The sequence below is a fragment of the Psammomys obesus genome, unplaced genomic scaffold, assembly GCF_907164565.1.
Source record: "Psammomys obesus unplaced genomic scaffold, mPsaObe1.curated_primary_1811, whole genome shotgun sequence".
Classification (NCBI taxonomy): Eukaryota; Metazoa; Chordata; class Mammalia; order Rodentia; family Muridae; genus Psammomys; species Psammomys obesus.
The window spans coordinates 232292-252643 of record NW_026596466.1 but is presented as its reverse complement, the minus strand read 5'-3'; the positions used below and the strand labels follow the sequence as shown (position 1 = coordinate 252643).

Here is a 20352-nt window from a genome sequence, read left to right as displayed (position 1 = left end):
AATTATAAAAAAAAGAAAAACTAGAGTGAGATGGTTGCACTTTAAGCTTTGTTTAATTGTCCCTCGTGGCCATAACACCACTTCATTTAAGGTTGGGGAAAAGCCTTTTTTGAGGTTCTCAGAGTTGTCATATAACTAAAACTTGTCCTCTGCCTTAGGTGCTGTGGCTTCTGAGTTTTGATGATGACAAAAACACGCTGGCGGATGCTGTGGACAAGTACTGCATTGGTGTGCCTCCCATCCAGTGGCTGGCATGGATCCCGCAGCTGCTCACCTGCCTGGTGGGCTCTGAGGGCAAGCTGCTGTTGAACCTCATCAGCCAGGTGGAGTTGGCCAGGCCTGGGCCCTGGGGACCAGCCTCCTCTGTGTCTGTAGGCGTCTGAGGGATGATGGCTTTTAGGCAGTAGGGTAGTTAGTAGGCTTCGATGCTCCAGGCCTCTGGTACTTTAAATTCCCAGCTCCTCCTGAGTGAGCAGCCACCGGCTGTGCCCGGCAGACCAGGCGGTGCCTCTCTAGTTGGTTCTGTCCGCATGGAGATGGTCCTGTAATTCCTGGAAAAGACTTTGTTTTTGCTTGAGAGCACACGGGCGATACTCCTGAGCCCTGGCGTTCAGCCTAGAGCTTAGCTGCCAGGCTCTTGCCTCAGTGTGTGCCTTATCATCATCCATGCAGCAGCTGCATACATGAGCCACGTGCCCTGTGGCCTTGGCAGGTCCTCTGTGGCACATCTGGAAGGGTATGGGTGAGAGATAGGGTGTCTTCTTCTTGCTCAGAAGCTAGTATAGTAGAGTTGGTGCCTGCCTTCTTCAGTACATGTTTCTTTGAGTCCTACAGTTACCTAGACCAAAGTTGCCCTTGGTGGGTTGTTTAATTGGCATCACTTTATTCCTGGAATGCTTGTGCCTAATACCACAACTAAAAGGTACACAGTAATCTTTCATTGGCTAAGATCTGGGGTCAGTGTTTCTTTCTCTCCTTGGATTTACTGGCAGGAATGGTGTGGTATCTTCCATGAATAGTGGCTGGGTAGAATTGATGAGAACGAGACGCATGTGCTCTGTTGGGGTTTTAAACAACTGAGCAGGCTATTTCATATGTTGGTGCTGGCCTCTTTGACCCAAATGCACAACAGAAACCTGTTCACTGCTTGCACACAGTTAATCTCCCCACCAATTGCCCACCCCCCAGAACTTGTATTGGGGAGCAATGCCGTGACGCTGTGCTGTCTCCGAGCAGGTCGGACGAGTGTACCCACAGGCCGTCTACTTCCCCATCCGCACTCTGTACCTGACCCTGAAGATAGAGCAGAGAGAGCGCTACAAGAGTGGTACGTCTCAGCTGCGGCGGCCGGGCGTCCAGAGGGCTCCGTCTGTGGGGCGCCCCGACCCTGCCCTCTGCCCCCTCCCACCTGTGCTCAGTCTCTCCACACAGGGCCAGAGAGCCATGCCCAACAGCTGAGCAGAGTTTGTGGTTCTTCCCTGCCACGGTGGGACAGGCGTTCACGGGGCTGGCCGACTGGCAGCCTCCGTGTGGGGGCCTCATGGCCAGATGGCCTCCTCATGTGGCACCAGAGCCTCCCTACATGGCATGTGGAGCCCACTGCACTTCAGCTATCTGGCTTGGTCACTTAAACTTAAGGTTATTTTCTTAGTTCCCGACTAAATACAGTGCACTCAAGCCAGAAAGCTGGCCATGCAGTGTTCTGCAGCATGTTTCTCAGACAGTGACTATTTTTAAAAATGTCATTATGTGAGTCGGGGTTAGCCTTCCTGGATGAAGTATGTAGACCAGATTTTTTAGCTGCTTTTAGGTTCTTTGAATTTTAGTAGCAAGGAATATGTTGGGAAATGGTTTTCCAAATGTTTGTTGTCAGACAGCAGATGATGCAGGGCTCAGGGAGTCATGGCACTTGCCTACTTGGACTCTCGGATGGTAGGCAGTCTGCTGGCTGGCACACACCAGCTTTTCCTCGGACCACCTGTAGTCAGGGCAGAGCTTACTGTGCTCTCTGCTCCTCAGTCAAGCAGGACAGCTGTTCTTAGAATCAGGGCATCTTCACCCTGCCCCTGGGGAGAAAGGTCTTGTCCCACAATGGCAGGAACCGGTGTTCTTGTGGCCAGTGGGTCCTGTAGCGCTCTGAGCTTGGCATCAGTGGGTCTTGCGCTGACGTTGGCGTTGTGTGTGTTGCTCTCAGATTCTGGACAGCAGCAGCCCAGTTCAGTGGGTAACCAGTCCCATTCTGCATCAGATCCAGGGCCCATAAGAGCAACGGCGCCTATGTGGCGCTGCAGCCGAATCATGCACATGCAGCGGGAGCTTCACCCCACCCTCCTGTCTTCCCTGGAAGGCATCGTCGACCAGATGGTCTGGTTCAGAGAGAACTGGCACGAAGAGGTAGGTGGACCAGATTCTGTAGCTGCTGCCTCCCCATAGAGGGAGTGGATGGGACCGGAAGTGTCTGCAGACATGCTGTGTTCAGGATGGGGTGTCTGGTCAGCCCAGCTGCTCACAGTTGGATGTAACCATGGACCAGGTGAATAGTTGTTCTCCGGAGACCAGTGCATTTTTCAAGTCATTGAAGTATGGGGAGGGCATGAGGGCTGAGGTGGTGAGAGCTCAGGAGGTAGGGTGCTTGCCGGGAATATGCAGAGCCCTGGGTTTCATCCCCCCCAATGTAAGCCATGATGGTCCATTCCCGCAATCCTGGAACTCAAGAGGCAGGAAGGTCATCCAGCAGGAAGGTAAGGGCCAGCCTGGGCTCTGTGTGATAATGAGAAGGAAATGACATTAAGATGGCCACTCTCTGCTGCAGAACAAACCTCTGTGGCCTCAGTCACATTTTGACTGGCTGCTAGTGGCCACTGTGTGTGAGGGAGGGGCTGTGGCTGTGGCTGAGGTAGCAGCACACAGGTTACCCCTCTCACCCTTCTTTCAACGCTGCTGCCTCCTTAAGGGTAGTCACTTCAGCTGAGGGTAAAGTAGACCAGCCTCTCCTGCCGGCTCTGGGCCAGCTCCTTGTTTCTGTGAGAGTTTGTAGGGAACCCTGGGTGCCAGCTGTTGGTAAAAGCAGAATGACCTGTGGCGCGTGGGGCTAGCATAGCATGGCCCCCTCACTGTTCTCTGGCTGATGGCCTTTGTCTCCTCTAGGTGCTCAGGCAACTCCAGCAGGGCCTGGCAAAGTGTTACTCTGTCGCCTTCGAAAAGAGCGGTGCTGTATCCGATGCCAAGATTACCCCTCACACTCTTAACTTTGTCAAGAAGCTGGTGAGCACTTTCGGGGTAGGCCTGGAGAATGTGTCCAACGTCTCAACCATGTTCTCCAGTGCAGCCTCCGAGTCTCTGGCCCGCCGGGCACAAGCCACAGCCCAGGACCCCGTCTTCCAGAAGCTGAAGGGCCAGTTCACCACAGGTGTGCCTTGCACTGGACGCGCCAGTTAGGCTTTCTTAAGACATAAGCTCAGGCCGGATGCAGTGGTGTGTGTCTTTATCCCAGCACTTGGAGGCAGAGGCAGGCACTTCTCTGTGAGTTCTAGGACATCCAGAGCTACCTAGTGAGACCCTGTCTCAGTACTCAAAACATAAGGAAGCCATGACCGTCAGAGTCTGACTTCATGTCTTATTTTCCACTGAAGGGCTAGAGTTTGGCCTTCAGAGATAGGGGTTAGAAAAGGCAAGGTTTTCAGCCAAACCTTTGCCGACCCTCTGGGAAAGGCTGTAAGTTGAGGTGGAGGTTTTAAAGGTTCGGGTACAGGGCTCAAAACAACAGGTAGGCGCAGACTTTGCCAGGGACGAGGTGGCATGACGGGGACTGTTTCCATTATTTGTCCCCGATTCAGGTGGAGGCATTTTCTTACCTAGCAGATCCTCCCTGGGCCTCTCCCTGCCTCGTGGGAGGCAGCCTCACCACCACAGCACCTCACATACTATTCGGAGGAGCTTACCCCAAACAGATGTCTTTAGCTGTCGGAGTGACCTGTAAACATGGAAACAAGATTTGCCTCAGCTTCTAAAATTAAGTGAGCCGTTTTGTGCTTGTCTGAAAACATCCTTTATTCACTGATACACACTGAAGCCATGGGGAACATTCAGTACATTACTTTCTGTCTCTCCCAAGGTGGCTAAGTACTCAACTAAGCTATACCCAGACCCCAAAACTTAAGTAATTTATAAAGCCTTACTGTCCTTAAATAATGCAGTTAAAACTGTATGTTGTGTCTATACCTATGCAAGATGCTTTATGGTTTCAGCCTCTGCCTACCGTGACTCCACCTGCCATGCAGAGTGTAACCCTGTCACCTCACCGGTGGTCTGGGAACACTTGGCCTCCTGTTTATGAATTACAAGGTGCTTGAGGGTAACACAGCCTGCCTCCTACTGAGGCTTCCACATGGTAGACCTATGGTGAATAACCACCCGGGGTTGTGCAAGCGTGCTGGCTGGTGTCCCTGCAGTCGGTGTGGTTCATTCACACACAGACCTTACACTCCCACAGACTTACATAAATCTGTAAGTATAGATTTGTATAAATCTATAGAAGTACAGATTTATATGAATATATAAGTACAGATTTATGTAAACATTTACAAATATAGGTTTATATAGATATAAATGTAGATTTATAGCTATAAATAATAAAAAAAGAAAAAGAGTTTGGGCTCTCCCCTCTTTTTCACTGGGGATCTGGCTCCTGTTAGCTAAGTTCACGCCTCTGCAGTCTGCCATGCCATCACCCTGGTGAAGTGGGAAGCACATGAGACAGCATTTTACTTAAAGACATGGAGAACCAGTCCACTTTTATCCGAAGGCTTGGTGTCTTCATCTGAAACGTCAGATCCTTCCATCAAATATAGTCCGAAACAGAATTAGATATGGGCTGAAGCTTTGTAAAAGCTACAAAGCCAAAAGCTCAAAAAGTGAAAACCACAGGGTTTCCTTAGATCACAGCCAAAGTTGAATGAGAGTCTAGCCTGCTGTTGACCTGCTCCTGCATTCACTTCTGGTGTGCCTGTGTGTAGGTAATGAGCTTGTCTCCACCGAGGGAGAACAGGCAGCCTCCTCCTGTAGTAAGGTACGCATGAGTATTCATGGCTAATGCACAAGCTGGAAACCTGCTTCCCTTCAGGAGGTAGAGTGTAGAGTAGCTGTCATCGCCCCACCTCAGCAGTGGAAGGGAGTTACTGGTGCACACTTGAACTGGGCTGAGCCTCAGAGAGCCTAGTGTGCTGAGGATTGGCTTCAGGGCTGTGAGCTGGACACTCTACCACTGAGCTACATCCCTAGCCCTTCCGAGGCATTCAGTGATAGTGCTCACTGTGATAGCAGCTCACGGGCAGGATGTGTGCTTCCCTCGGTCATCACGTTAAAAAGTTCAGTAGTGAACCAGGCAGATGTCACTAAAAAACACAATACATTCACTAGCCTGAAACTGACTGCTTATACTGCAGTGAAGTATAGGGCTGTTCGTATGGGGCTGTTCGTTGGGACAGCCAAAGGCCTGGAGTAGTGTCTCTCTTCACCTTCTCATCAGCCCTGTTCCTGGATGGAACCCAGGACTTCCTACATGCTCGGCAGACACTCTCACCAACCCAGCTGTATTATACTTGGCTCCTGCAGCTGGTTTTAATCACGCTTATTTTATTCTGCAGATTTTGACTTCAGTGTCCCAGGATCCATGAAGCTTCATAATCTGATTTCTAAATTGAAAAAGTGGATCAAAATCCTTGAGGCTAAAACCAAGCAGCTTCCCAAGTTCTTCCTCATAGAAGAAAAGTGTCGGTTCTTGAGCAATTTCTCAGCTCAGACAGCTGAAGTGGAGATCCCTGGGGAGTTTTTGATGCCTAAGCCAACTCATTACTACATCAAGATCGCTCGGTGAGCGCACGGGGCCTACCATGCAGAGGAGCTTTGGGCTGGCCTTGGGGTGCTGCCTATGCTGGTTCCTTGGGGTGGGGTATACAGGGCCGTTGTTGGCTTCTTCCAGGACCTGAGCTGACTGTAGGGTTAATGTCCTGAGAGAAGGCCAGGCTTATTTGCAGAGACCTTTTCCGAATCTCCACAGAAGTTGGCACACTGAATATGCCAGGCATTTATTAAGTCTTAACAAGTGATAAGAAAAGCAGAACTAGACCCGGGTGTGCTGCACATCTGTAAGTCCTGGGTGCTAAAGACGAGGGGTGCTAAAGCAGGATGATGGTTCTGAGTTAGGGCCACTCGGCTTCCACAGCAAGTACTAGGCCAAGCATGTCTGGTAAGACCCCATTCAGAACAACAGAAAAAGGGCCAGTGAATGGCTCACTAAGAAGCCCACCACCACTGATGATCCAAGTTCTCTACCTAGAACCCAGATAGTGGAAGGAGAAGCCGCTCTGACATAAAGGCACCATGTATGCAAAATGAAAATAGAAATGTAATTTGGAAAAACCAAAATAAGTAAATAAAAGCAAAGGCAGAGTTGTCGGCCGTAGCATTTCCTCGTGCTGAATCCAGCTTGCGATGTGAGCAGCACTTGGGAGGGCTGCCTCCAGCAGCCAACATGCACCTTGTTTCTCACTTCTAACTTGGCCCTGCCTTTCCTCCCTGTCTTCCGTCAGCCCTCCACACATCCTAGATGACCGCAGCACCTCTGGGCCACTGAACACCCGGCCTGCTTGTGTATGACAGCTCTTAACATTGGTTTCCCCAAGGAAGGATGTGCATCATGCTTTCCTCCCTGTCACTCTTGCAGTTTTATGCCGAGAGTGGAGATTGTGCAGAAGCACAACACAGCGGCCCGCAGGCTCTACATCCGGGGACACAATGGCAAGATCTACCCGTACCTGGTCATGAACGATGCCTGCCTCACCGAGTCGCGTCGGGAGGAGCGCGTGCTGCAGCTACTCCGCCTGCTGAACCCTTGCCTGGAGAAGAGGAAGGAGACCACCAAGAGGCACTTGTTCTTCACAGGTATGAGAGCCACGCCTCAGGGACAGGGCAGCTCAGGCCACTGGCTGATGGGACGCTTTGAGGGGCAGCAGCTGGCATGCTCTGTCCCCGAGGGTCTCTCCCTGTGGGGTAAGAGTGCACACTCGGGCTCTCCTTCCTGTGACCAGCCCTGCAGTCTAGTTTGGGGGCTGTGGCCCTGTGTGGGGTTGCCTTGACTCGGGGCTAACCCGAGAGCAGTGTGTGACGTTATCAGGTGGCCCTGATGGCACTCTCCACACCGAGGCTGGCATTTTGCTGTGTGATCTCTGAAGTTGGAAGCCCTGCAATGCCTGTTCGCAAGTCCTACAGGGAACTTTCTTCTAACAGCAAAGATGTAACCAACACCCCCCTACATCCTTTTGGTTTTTGGCTTTTTGAGACAGCCTTTTGCCTGGAATTCCCTATGTAGACAAGACTGGCCTCAACTCAGAGATCGGCCTGCCTCTGCCTCCCAACTACTGGGATTAAGAGGCCTAGCTTAGCCTAACATATTTTGACAAACAGACAACTTTTACTGTCTCAAAGTCAGTAGTTGAAGGTGGGAGAAGATGGCTCAGAGTGCAAGACCACAGGAGCTCAGTTTCCAGCACCCTCAGCCAGTCGCTCCAATTGTAAGGATATGACTCCCTCTCCTGGACTCTGTGGGCAGCTGCACTCACGGGCACACCGTTACAATTGTACATATGATTAAAAATAGACATGCGGGACCAGAGAGATGGCGCAGCATGTAAGAATGCTGGCTGCTTTTACAGAGGACTGGGTTTGTTTCCCAGCATCTGAGTGGTGGCCCACAACCATCTGTAACACTATCCAGTCTCTGTGAGAACCAGGCATTCTCATAGTGCACACACATACATATTTAAGTAAAATACACACATATGAAAAGGAAATCTTTTTAAAAATTCAAAAATGAAACTGGCCACGGTGGCGCACACCTTTAATCCCAGCACTCAGGAAGGCAGGGGCAAGTGGATTGCTGTGAATTCAAGGCTACAAAGTGAATCCAGGACAGCCAAGGCTGCACAGAAAAGCCCTGGCTTAAAAAACAACAACAACAACAAAAATTAAAAATGAGTAAGATAAAAATGAATTTTTTTTTAGGAGTCACTTTGTTTGTTTTGAGATAGGGGCTCACTATGTAGCCTTGTGGGTGTTCAGAAACATACGATGTAGGCCAAGCTGGCCTCAAACTCAAGAGACAGAGAGCCTCTGCCTCCCTATTGCTAGGTTTAAAGACGTGTATCATCATGTCCAGCTAAAATAAATCTTTTGAAAGAACTACCAAAGACCTCTGAAGAAGTTTGTCATGTGTCAGAGAGCTGTGTGCACTGTAGCATGCATGAGCCATGATTTGTGCTTCTTCCCATCACTGGTCAGTAATAAGTCCAGGTTGTATCTTGGAATCATGGGAATTTCGCATGGAGGGAAGCCGGCGCAGCAAGCTAGCAGCTGCGGTTTAGCTGTGGTCTTCTCGGATTACTCTGTTCATTAGGAAACCAAGCAGCTGTGGTACATCCCACTGACACTACCCCATGCTGAGGGTTCGCCAGCCAGAACAGGGTGTGCCAGGTTTGCCAGGGCCAGAAAGTCAGTTTCGGCTCCCTCCAGCTGACTTCAGCAGAATCTGTTTATTCCTTAAAATGGCATTCTAGATATTACCTTGTTTAATCAATGACCTGGCTCCGTGGGGATAAAGAACCTGAAGTCAGGTGGCTTCCACAGCTGTGTCACAGGCAGCTGTGGTGCAGAGGTGGCAGGTGGTATGTATATGTCCACCTGCTAGGTGGTTCCCAGCTGGAGCTCAGGAGTTTGGCCATGACAGAGGCCATCCCAAAATACACACTGCTCAAGAAGACACTCCTCAACGCTGTGATAGTCATGGGAGCAGAGCACTGGACTTCTGTATGCGCGGAGTCCATCCCTGAGCCTCAGGTTACAGAGCAGTGTCAGTTACCTGACTGCAGAGACAGAGCCTGCATGTCTATTGCAGGTAGACAAAGGAAACAGGTGCCGAAGAGCCAGGGCGGGTCCAGCTAGGGAAGGCCTCTGAGGAGTGCGTGTGGGCAGAGTCCTGCTAATGGATGTCTGGAGCACCCAGTGAGGATTCAGCCCTCACCACCCTGCAGGGGTGCTTCACTGCGTCTGCTGAGTAGATGTGGTGTGGGCTCTTCCAGCTCTATCTGTGCCCTGAGCTGGTGGCGGGAGAGGGGGGCTGAGTGCTGACCTGCTCGCCATCCCTCACTCGGCCTCCTTTCCTTCCTCAGTTCCTCGGGTTGTTGCCGTGTCCCCGCAGATGCGCCTCGTGGAAGACAACCCCTCTTCGCTTTCTCTGGTGGAGATCTACAAGCAGCGCTGTGCCAAGAAAGGCATCGAGCACGACAACCCCATCTCCCGTTACTATGACAGGCTGGCCACAGTGCAGGCACGGGGAACCCAGGCCAGCCACCAGGTACCAGGCAGGAGGCCAGCTACTGCCCGGGCCCTCCGTCCATGCCGCTTGGTTGCGGTGGGATGTTCCTCGAGGGACTCCTCACTTCTCATGAGATGGTCGAGGTCAGATGGCTGAGGGCCATCTACTGCAGGGGGTTTGTGGTGAGGTTTCTGACCTCGGAGAGTTCATTGTCCCCCGCCCCGCACTTAAAGAAAAGCTCAGAAATGGACTTCAGACACCAGTAGCCGGCATGCTCACTCGGCAGCCAATGGCTCGGGTAAAACACAGCTAGCCCCTGTGGGGTCTCTGAAATGCAAAATGTGACCAAGCACAACCTTTGGGACCCAGCTGTTGGGGTTGCCTGGGGCAGGAGCAGCGAGTGGGCCACAGGAGTCCCAGACAGTGTGTGCTCCCAGAGTGACAGCGGGCCCTCTCCTTATTTGCAGATTCCTGCCCTTGGCTGGGAAGATTTTGTCCAGGGTTGTGTGGAGCGGCAAGAGGCAGCTGTTTTGGCCCCTCCCCAGGTGCCACGGGGTCCTTCTGTGCATTACCAGGAGAGGCCACGGGGTGGAAGCCATGACCTGCCCTGTATTGCCCGGGGCTCATTGTAGTTTCTCTGGGTCCTGCAACATTGGGCTTTATTTCGGAGGCTGGAGCCCACAGGGCTTGGTTTCCACCTCCTGAGGCGGGAGAGCTTAGGTGGTCCTGGCTGCAGGGTCTGCGGCAGCTCCCCGCCTCTTCAGGCAGAGGGAGCAAATTCCTGATAGCTCACAGGCTTCTGGACAGAACTGGGGCCTCCTTTGAGAATTGGGTGTTTTATAGCCAGGTCCCAGCTTGGTCATTCTGTGCCCTCTTGGGCAGACATGAGGTGTTCCTGGGAGAGGCCATGATTCTGTCTAACAGAGGAAGCCATTAGCTAAAGCTGTGCGCTTCACCAGTAACCGGAGGAGTGGGGTTGTCCATTTTACGAGCACTGCCTGAGTAGGGACACCGACCCACTAAGTGACTCCCGGCCCCTCAGGCTCCTCTCCGCATCCGGTTGGCCTGTGGTAACTTCGCTCCATTTCCGTGGTTTTAGTAGCATTTTTATTGAGATAAAATTCACGTGCTGTGAAAGCCATCCTTGAAGGCATTGGGTGACTGTAGCTGATTCTCTCTGTATGGCCATCACTGACTACTCATCATCTCTCTCCAGGTGGACCGCAGGTTCTTGGTGCGGCGTGAACAGAACTAGAGCTTTTGAATTCTCGTGTGTGATGATTTTAATCCACTCTGTTGGCCTGTGTCAGCACTCTATTCCTTTTTCATTGTCACATTATATTCTGGTGTATGAACACAGTGGTTTTAGTTTGTCGGTTGATGGGTTTCTGGATGGTTTACTCTGGTTATAGAATGAGAAATACTGTGGACATTGTCACACCTGTCTGTGTGAACATGTGTTCATTTCTTTGGAATGTATATATATCTTTACACCGGATGTAGAACTCCTTGGTTGATTGGTAACTCCATGTTTAAAATTTCAGTGAGCTATATTCCACAGTGCCTGCAGTGTGTGTCCCAGGCCCCCTGTGACCTCAGCGCTTATTTTAACGAGAGCCACCCTGGAAGGCATGCAGTGCTCATCCTGACCACATCACTGTAATTCCGCCCAGTGATGACAAGAGGCTTTCTCTGTTACTGGCTATTTGTCTTTTTTTTCCTTGCAAGATACCTGTTCAGTTCTCTGCCCATTTTTAATTTGGACAATTTGTCTTTTTTAAATATCCATTTTTACACATATGGGTGTTGTGCCCGCATGCATGTGCGTGCACCATCTGCGTGTCTGGTGCCTATGGAGGTCAGCAAGGGTGGCCGATCCCCTGGAACTGGGGTTACATAAAGTTGTGAGCAGCCATGTGGGTGCTGGCAGCCCAACCTAGGTGCTCTATGAGAATACCCTGATGTTGAGCCGTCTCCCGGTTTGTCTTTTTGTAGCGAGTGCCGGGCATTCTCAGACGACACAGTAAGAGCTCACTCTGTGAAGCCTCTTCTTCTGTCACATGTAGCCATTAAAGTCAACTGGTTGTCAGTAGATGGTGTGCTTGCACGAGTGTGTGCATTTTGTCGGTGCTGCGGGACTGAGCCAAAGACCTTAGGTACGGTAGGCAAGCTCTCTACCACTAAACCACCACCCCAGCTCTTGAGTTGACAGTGTTTTAGATGTTTGAACCGACACGCTTCATGTCTGTTTCAATGGTGTCTTGTCTGGAGGCATGCCAGCAGCATGACCCAACGATCTGTAGCTTTGCCTTTGCCCTCACTTCTGCTGTGGCAGAGCTTTAGGGACACATACAGTCAAGTGCGCTTGACCTTCTAGGTTCCGGGAATGTGCTGGAGCTGTCAAAGCTGCTGCCTCTGCCACCCCATCTCCTGCACCCACTTTTCTGTCTGGCCAGGCTCTTGAGGGCTCCAGCTGTGGTGTGGCATCTGGCACCTGCAGTATTGACAGTTACCATCAGCTGTTTCAGTGAGCACTGTCATCGCTGAGAGAGCTTCATTGAGACAGGGACAGACCTTGTTAGTCGGGTTTTCCGTAGGATGCTGACAGGTAGATCAGGTCGGGGGCAACTCTAGGGATGAGGGCTAGCAGTCCTGGCCGCTATGGAGGTAGGAAGAAAGACATAAGGTTGCCACCAGGCGTGCTGCGCTTGCCCGGACTCAGCCTGCCGTTCCTAGAGAACTCATCTGGCTGTTAGAGGCTTCAGTTTCCAGAGACCTGGAAAAAGTAGTTTTGTCCTTCCTCGGTTGGGCTAAAGCTGTCTCTAAGTTCCTGAGATTTGGTGTCTTGCAGGACAGACCTGAGGTCATGCACGTGTCTGCTCTCATTTGGGGTTAGCTGTTGGGTCGGCGACACTTCTCTGTCTAGATCTAGAGAGGATGTTGGTAGCCAGCTATCCTTTGTCTCTTTGGTTAGCTGGCTCTTGTGTTGGGAGGCAGCAAGGTGAAGGTAGTTTTGTGTGGTGACCTTGACAGGCGTGTTCCGCACAGCACAGCCGTGGCTTCCGTTCAGATAGTCACACTGGCGGTGGGTACTCAGCCCTGCGGGAAGCGTGGTCTGCAGCGGTCAGTCAGATGCTAAGTAAATCAGCAGTTGCAACATGAGAGCTTTTCATCTGCTGGGAGATGTGGGCAAAGAGTCACATAGTGGTGTGTTCCAGGTCCTCCGAGACATTCTCAAAGAGGTCCAGAGCAACATGGTCCCCCGAAGCATGCTGAAGGAGTGGGCCCTGCACACCTTCCCCAACGCTACGGACTACTGGACCTTCCGGAAGATGTTGACCATCCAGCTGGCGCTCATTGGCTTTGCAGAGTTCGTCCTGCATCTAAATAGACTTAACCCTGAGATGTTACAGATCGCTCAGGTAACTTGCTGTCAACAGCCAGACCCTGCTGTGACTCCTCTGTCCTGCTGATGTGAACCTTAAAAATGTCTCCCTCTGAAATGCAGGACACAGGCAAGCTGAATGTTGCTTACTTCCGATTTGACATAAACGATGCAACTGGGGACTTAGATGCCAACCGTCCGGTCCCTTTCCGCCTCACACCCAACATATCTGAGTTCCTGACCACCATTGGTGTCTCCGGCCCGTTGACTGCCTCCATGATTGCTGTTGCACGGTGCTTTGCCCAGCCAAACTTCAAGGTGGGTCTCAGCATCTTCCTGTGAAAAGTGTGGGCTGATTTTTTTTAAATCCACCCGGGATCTCAGCGGTGCTCGAGGCCTACGAACAAGAAGGGAGGTGTTAGGATGGAGTATCTGGAGAAGGTTTGGAATGTTCATTATCTAAAGATATGCAGAAAGGGAAGGCACTTTGCCAAAAGGAATCTAGAGTCCTCAGTTGGTCCACTGCTTGTTGGTTCCCTATGGCAACTTCCGGGACTCCATCTTACACATCTTCCTGGCATGAAAGGCTGAAGTATTTTCTGGCTTGCTGCCTGCCTTCCATAGGGCTGGAATGAGGCCCAAGCAGACACAAACATCTAGGGATATGCAAGGTACTGGTAGTAGCAATGGTTGCTGCCACAGATGATGGGGCCTACAGAAATGGCTCTGTGGTTAAGAGCTCTAGTTGCTTTTGCAGGGTCCTGGTTCAATTCCCAACACCCACATGGTGGTTCACAACAGTCTGTAACTCCAGTTCTAGAGACTCTGATGTCCTCTTCTGACTTATATGGTATGCATAAATGTTGCAGGCAAAAACATTCACATGCATAAAATAAAATTAATCTAAAATATTTAAAAATAAATAATTAACAAGCAGGCAAATAACAAGAGATATTCAAAGATAAGGTGCCAGTGTGGAGCAGATACTGGAAGCAAGAAGAAGAAGAAGAATTGGCTTCTGAGGGTGTGAAATATAGGTAGTTTTTGTTTTGATTGACAGACAACCTTGAGTTATTTAAGCCTCAGTTGACTGCTCACGAATGCCATCATTCTTGGGTATAAACTAGTAAATAGTGTATTTTTCCCCCCTAGGAGTTAACTCAGAGGACAGTTTGTTCTATTGCACACGCACCTAAAACCAGTCTGGACCACATCAGCCTGGCATCCCTAATTTCTCAGATAGGTTCCAGGATGTGTTTACTACAAAATGGGGCTTATTAAGGGTTGCTAGGGAGCTATAGGTAAATGATACAAGGCCTTGTTTGGAGAGGGGTGTGTGGAGCTCAAGCCAAGCCAGAGCTGATTTATTTGTCCTCTACTTGCCTGCCTCACCAAGATGCTCTCAGCCCCTTGGCAAGCGTGGGGCTTTCTGCTCTGAGCACAGTGTCAGGACACAGCATTCAAGCCTGCCATTTTTGGTGTCCTCCCTGTGCCCAGGACACTGGCTACATTTCCGTGGATTCTCATCCGATTATCCCAGCATGCTGTCAGAAAACAGGTGCTTTGTCCAGCCGCTAGGTGGCAGCCTGGGGGTGCTCATGTTAGCTACACCTGAAGCTGCCCCAGTCACCCCCTGGTGGGACACAGTCATTTCCCCTTCTCCTTCGTGCAGGTGGATGGCATTCTGAAAACTGTACTCCGGGATGAGATCATCGCTTGGCACAAAAAGACCCAGGAGGACACTTCCTCTCCGCTGTCAGCTGCTGGCCAGCCTGAGAACATGGACAGCCAGCAGCTGGTCTCCCTGGTTCAGAAAGCCGTCACTGCCATCATGACCCGCCTGCACAACTTGGCCCAGTTTGACGGTGGGGAGAGCAAGGTGAACACCCTAGTGGCTGCTGCCAACAGCCTGGACAACCTGTGTCGCATGGACCCTGCCTGGCACCCGTGGCTGTGACCTCAGCTATCACTCCGCCCAGAATGTGAAATGTGCCTCTCAGCCACTGAGCCCCTGGCTGTTGAGACCTCTCTCAGCCTTGTTACCCACTTTATACAGTTACTTTCCCAGTAGTTTGTGTGTGGAAGAGTTTGAGATTAGTCCCAGAGGGGTCCCCTGTACACAAGGGTGGCCAGGCCATAGAGATGGCAGAGCCGAGCTAAGCAGCTTCTGAGATGCGTTTTAACTTAGGGACTCCCGGGCTGGGGTTTCCTCTTGTGCTATTCCGTCCTCGGTGTGAAGGGCAGATACCGCTATACCCCTTAACTTCCAAAAACTACACCTCAGAGCAGCTGTGCACTGTGCACAGCCTTCGGCGGGGTCCAGGAAGTCCACAGTGTTAGAAACGGGAATCAGGAGCAGACAGGCTTTCTTCTCTGAGCACAGATTTTCACGCTGTCCATCGCTGCTTTGGAAGTCTCGCTAAGTCTGACCATGTGGCTCAGTGAGCCCGAGTTGCCCGCAGGAGAAAGCTGCCCTTGGCCTCATCGGATTCCATTTCAGCTGGGCAGAAATGGAACTGTGGAGGCCAGAAGGCCAACCTTGCACTTTTTACTGCTGGCTTGCTGGATATCTTTTAGAAATTTACTATCATTGTACCAGGAAAAAAAAAAAGAAAGAAAAAAACAAGAAAATCATTTTGTTTTTTCTTCCTAATTTGAAAAGAAAGCAGTTTAAGTTTGTCCCCTTTAGTCTGTTATGTTGACATTTTTATAAATCTGAGCATTGAGAACCTTCTAGCTAAATTTGTACAGTGTGGTTTTTTTTAGAATAAATATTTTATAAAAGTATTTGTTGTCCCTTATTTTTGTGTTAGCATCTCTTTCTGTGTAGTGTCTCTTCTACCTGTGCATCTGCTGGCCCCTCCTGGACAGAGTGGGCTGTGGCACACACAGTGCCCATGCTCACAGGTGGGTCAGAAGCAAACTAGCCTGTTTAAAGCCGCGGTGGCGGGAAGGCCAGTGCGGACGTCGGCAGTGTGCCTGGGCTGTCCATCTTCAGCCTGCTGTCTGTAACCGTGTATATGAACGCTGTTGGAGGCACGGCTGGCTGGCGCTCATTATCTGTTTAGTCTCAACCACGGCCAGGAATCAAAGTCCAGCTGAACCTGAGACAGTCCTAAGCTCTTGGCTATGACATCGGCATGCTACAGGATGTGCCGCCCTACTTAAACATAGGCTCCATCCAAGCCTGAAGGCAGGTGCCAACTGTCTACAAGGACTCTCCACAGCTGCCTCTGACACATGGCATGGACCACCACAACCCCGTTGCTCTGGATTCTCATCCGTCTTCCCTTTGTCCGCAGCTCGCATAGACCCATGTCCTGAAGCTAAGCTTACCCTAGTCTGAGAAGTCAAGGCTGAGGATTGCAGCCTCCTGGCTCCTTCCTAAGAGGAAACCAGCTGTACATCCAGCATACTGCTAGAATGTGACCTGGCTACAAGTTCCTTCATGTCTGGTTGGCACCGGTAGCCTTACTAGATACCCCCAGTCCTTGGCCTAAATGAGCTGCCAGTTGAGGGAGAGCGATGGCTCTACACTTGACAGAAAAGGAATTGCCTGCTCAGAGAGGGCGAGGAGCCCCCTCGAGGCCCCTGAGCCAATCCTGGAACAAGTGGAATGGGACTTGAACCAGCCGAACGCCATCCTGCACCCTGGTTTACAGACTGAGGTCGAGGGGCCAGGCGGTATCCATCTGACGCTACTGCTTGTTCTCACGGTCGGTCAGCTATGTCCCTCAGCGCCCTGAGAATTGCCCCCTTTGTGAGAAGGTGTCTTAGATGCTGGAATGGTGGTAGTTGGTGGCCGATGACCTCCAGGCCATCCTGCTACACAATCTTGAGCAGTAAAGCAGCCCTTGAGTTTCGCCTTGGCAAGCCAGTCTAAAGTCAGTGCTGCCAGTGGGGAAGAAGTCCAAGTTCCCCTTCCAGGCTCAGCCATGCCATCCCCACGGAACTGCTCCTGCTTACTGGCAACAACCAACCAACCTTAACAGCAGTGGCCAGGACAAGAAGGGGTCTTTTCCTAGTCAACACCCAACAACTGTTCCAGACTGGGAAAGGCTAGGGCCCCACGACAGGAGACCCAGGATGCGGTGGTGACATAAGCCGCGGTGTTCTCAGCCCACTGTGGTAGTGATGTCTGGAACTGTGCTCAAGGCTGCCTGTTCAGATGGTAGGTGCCCATTTATAGATGGCTACCATTTTGAGGTAAGTTAAAATCTTTGGGTTTGTGTGTTTGTGAGTGTGTGTGTCTTAAGAGTTCTGTTTTTGTTTGTTTTGGTTTTTAAAGACAGAACCCTGTATATCCCAGGCTGGTGTCTGGTAGCTGAGGGGAATCTTAAGTTCTGATCATCTGCCTCCACCTCCCTAGTGCTGGGACCAAATGCATGCAATAGCATGGCATCAGACCCAGAGCGCTGTGCATTCTAGGAAAGTACTCTACTCCAGTCCTGTCCAAGCCCTCTATTGCTTTGTTAAGATGGGGTTTTGCTCCAGCTTGGGCTGGCCTGGAACTTACTGTGTGGTCACCCAGGCTGATCTTAAACTTGAAGGAGTCCTTCTGCCTCAGCCTCCACATTCTGAGAATAAGTATTTAATTTTGGTGTGGTTTGTAATTCTGGCCCTTCTTGAGTTAACACGTGCATATGGTGTAAGGTAAGTGTGCAGCTTAATTTGTTTACATGTTTGTTGTACTTCAGCACTATTTGCTGGTGATTATTCGGTTTGAAGGAGTCTTGGCAACCCGACAATCAACTGATGGTATGTTTGTGTGTGTGTGAACCGGGTCTCTTGTAGTTCCCATCCATCTAAGCCTGACTGTTTTCTCACATTCAAACCCTAAGTCATTTGCTGTGTAATTTTCATCTTGTGAGTTTTTCAGTTTTTCCTCTATGGTTGATGGTTGGTTTCTAGATTTTTCCCATGATTGGGAAACATGCTAGGACGTAAGCGTGTGGGGCCGTGCAGCACATGTGGAGGTCAGAGAACGACTTTCAGGAAACGGTTCTCTGCTTCCACCTTGTGGGACCTGGGAATGGAACTCAAGTTGTCAGACTTGGCAGGAAGTGTTAATTGCACTGTGCAGCCCCTGCCTTCAGCCTTGTAAGATTTAGATTTGTTTCGTGGCCAGACATCTGGTTAACCCCAAGAGGTATTTCAGGTGCCCTTGAAAAGAAATGTATTGTGGGTTAGGTTAGGGTTGCATCTTGGCGGTAGAGCTCTTGCCTGGCAGGGCTTGGTTTGTTTGAGCACATGCTGGTCTTCGCTGGAGAGTTGCATTTTTACACAGCTTCCCGCTTCTACTGTCCTGTCTCAAGCTGAAGGTCTTGTGAGGTAGTACCAGTGGCCATAAATTCCCTGTTTTTCGGTCTTTGTCATTGTTTTTTAACCTTGGAATGTCTTAATTTTCCTTTCATTTTGTCAAATACGGAGTTCTCAGTTGGGAGTCCTTAGCACTTTAAATCCACCTCTTCACTGCGTATTGAGAAATTGCTCATAGCTTACCAAACAGCCCTTGTACACAGCTGCTTGCTCTTGTTCTGCTTCCAAAGTTTTCTCTTTGCCTGCAATGCCTGTAAGTTATCCCAACATCTAGGAGACAGAGGCTGGAGGACCGGAAATTCACAGCTAACCCATTGTAGCAAGAACCCATCTCCTATCTTTTGATATACACACACACACACAAACATACAAAACTTTTCTGGGGAGATGCAACACATACGTGTCTACTCACCCCAGACAGGAAACACATGACAGACCAAAGTATGGATACCACCAAAGTCCGCTTTGAACCAATGAGTTTTATCGGGGTTACCGGCAGGACCAGCTATGACTCAAAGACGTCTACATCACCAAAGCCCACCCCAGCTATGGGTGACAGCTCACAAAAGCCAGGAACCCAGAGCACACTGTGCAGCCTGCAGGCAGTTTAACCAGTGCGGGAGTGGCCTTTCTTTCCCAGTGACTCAGCTGGTCTGAACTTCCATGTAGTTGCAGCTGGTTTCTGTTTCTTGAAGGCAGCAGGTCGGGTCTCGAGCCTCCTTTGCGGCTTGGGTTGTCTGAGAGTCTTCCTTGCAGCTGAGCTGAGCTTCATGCGAGAGGTGCTCTCTCAGCTTTTACTGTCTACTCTGGTAGGGAGGGGCCTAATGAATCTGGTCAGTTTTAGGGACTTCCTGAAGCTAGTTTAAATTGTTTACCTTCCAGCTTAAGGAGCGTCCCTTCTGGATGGAATGCTTCCGTCTTGGAGGAAACGTACACAACAATAATGCATGCTTCTTCCTTTTCCATTTTATCTTCATATGTTCATGCCTACTTGTCTGTAGGTGCACGTCATCAGATGTCAGATGCCCTGGAACTGAAGTTAAAGGCAGTTGTGGCCTGTTAGAGGGTGCTAGGTACCGACCCTGAGTCCTCTTAACTGCAAAGCCATCTCTCCAGCCCCTATACTTCTGCTTTGATTTTTGTCCTTCAACAATATGATAGTGTGGCTTGGTGTAGGGCCCTTTAGGTTAATCTTTCTTGGAGTTTGTTGATCAGGACTCTCCTCAAATAGGGCAGTTATTTGACATTACTTCCGTCATCTGTCTGGGGCTTCCATAATGCATGTATTTGTCCGCTTGATGGAGTCCTTTCAATCCCTTCAATTCTTTCGTTTGTTGTTGTTATTCTTTTTCTTTTAGCCTCCCTACTTAATAATTTCAGATAAGCTGCCTTAAAAAACACACTGGCTCAGCTTTCTGCTGGTTTAAGACTATAGTTGAACCACATCAGTCAATGGCTCAATTCCCAGCAGTCACGTTTTTCAGTTCTAGAATATCTTTGTTGTTCTTTTTTTGATATACATCTGATGATACCAGTATTTTGTTCATGGAATTTTTCCAATTTCCTTCAGATTTTTTGCCCTTTGTGTGTGTCACATACACACACACACACACACACACACACACACACACACACACACTTTGAGCATCGTAAGCACCTTTTGGCTTTTTCCCTGGGTGCTGGGGATTTGTACTCGGGTTCTCCTGCTTGCGTACTCTTGATTACTGAGCCAGATCCCTAGCCCCATAACTGCTTTTAAATGTTGTGTTTTTGCTCTCACCCCAGCCCCTCCATAGGATCTTAGCTTCTCTCTTCAATCAGTACTGTTTGTGTGGTCACATCCCCTCACCCCTCCCCAGTGTCCACAGCCCTCCTCCTCCACAGCTGTTATCAAGCCGTGCTCTCTTGTGTTTTAACAGCTGAGCTGTGCGCCTCAGGCTGGCCTGCTACAGGTTAGCGCATATCTGGTTTCCTTTGTTTTCCTTATGTCACAGCAGGAAACCAGGACTGGGCCTTGGCTTCCTGCAGTCTGAACTGTCCTGTCGGCCCCTTCCTGCTTCTGTGTGCCTAGGTTCTCCTTGGTTGTGGGTGTGTGTTTGATTGTTATCCATAGGGGAGGTGTTCTAGTCCTCTCTAGTTGGTCATCTGTGTTCCTGTCTGGGCCATTTGAGTCCACCATATTGCTGCTGTGATTCTCTAGACATTTTGTTTTATATATGTTTGTGTTTGTGGAGTAGGGATGAAGGTTTGGGGGCATGTGCACATGTAGGCCAGAAGA

At 50.2% G+C, this 20352-nt stretch overlaps 1 protein-coding gene across 12 annotated transcripts in view; it reads left to right on the top strand.

Moving 5' to 3' along the window:
- The window catches only part of Trrap (transformation/transcription domain associated protein), a 93564-nt gene extending 78022 nt beyond the window's left edge, over positions 1-15542 (top strand). For 5 of the 12 annotated variants that reach the window (XM_055598526.1, XM_055598523.1, XM_055598524.1 and 2 more), the window contains 11 exons: positions 159-323; positions 1237-1327; positions 2195-2394; positions 3148-3409; positions 5646-5871; positions 6725-6942; positions 9225-9409; positions 9838-9915; positions 12589-12792; positions 12879-13073; positions 14428-15542. In XM_055598526.1, the coding sequence (XP_055454501.1) occupies positions 159-323; positions 1237-1327; positions 2195-2394; positions 3148-3409; positions 5646-5871; positions 6725-6942; positions 9225-9409; positions 9838-9915; positions 12589-12792; positions 12879-13073; positions 14428-14712 (2109 nt within the window). In that variant the 3' untranslated portion in view covers positions 14713-15542. The remainder of the gene's footprint in view (positions 1-158; positions 324-1236; positions 1328-2194; positions 2395-3147; positions 3410-5645; positions 5872-6724; positions 6943-9224; positions 9410-9837; positions 9916-12588; positions 12793-12878; positions 13074-14427) is intronic. The other 7 variants (XM_055598528.1, XM_055598527.1, XM_055598530.1 and 4 more) reach the window with 3 other exon arrangements.
- The last annotated feature ends 4810 nt before the right edge of the window (positions 15543-20352 follow it).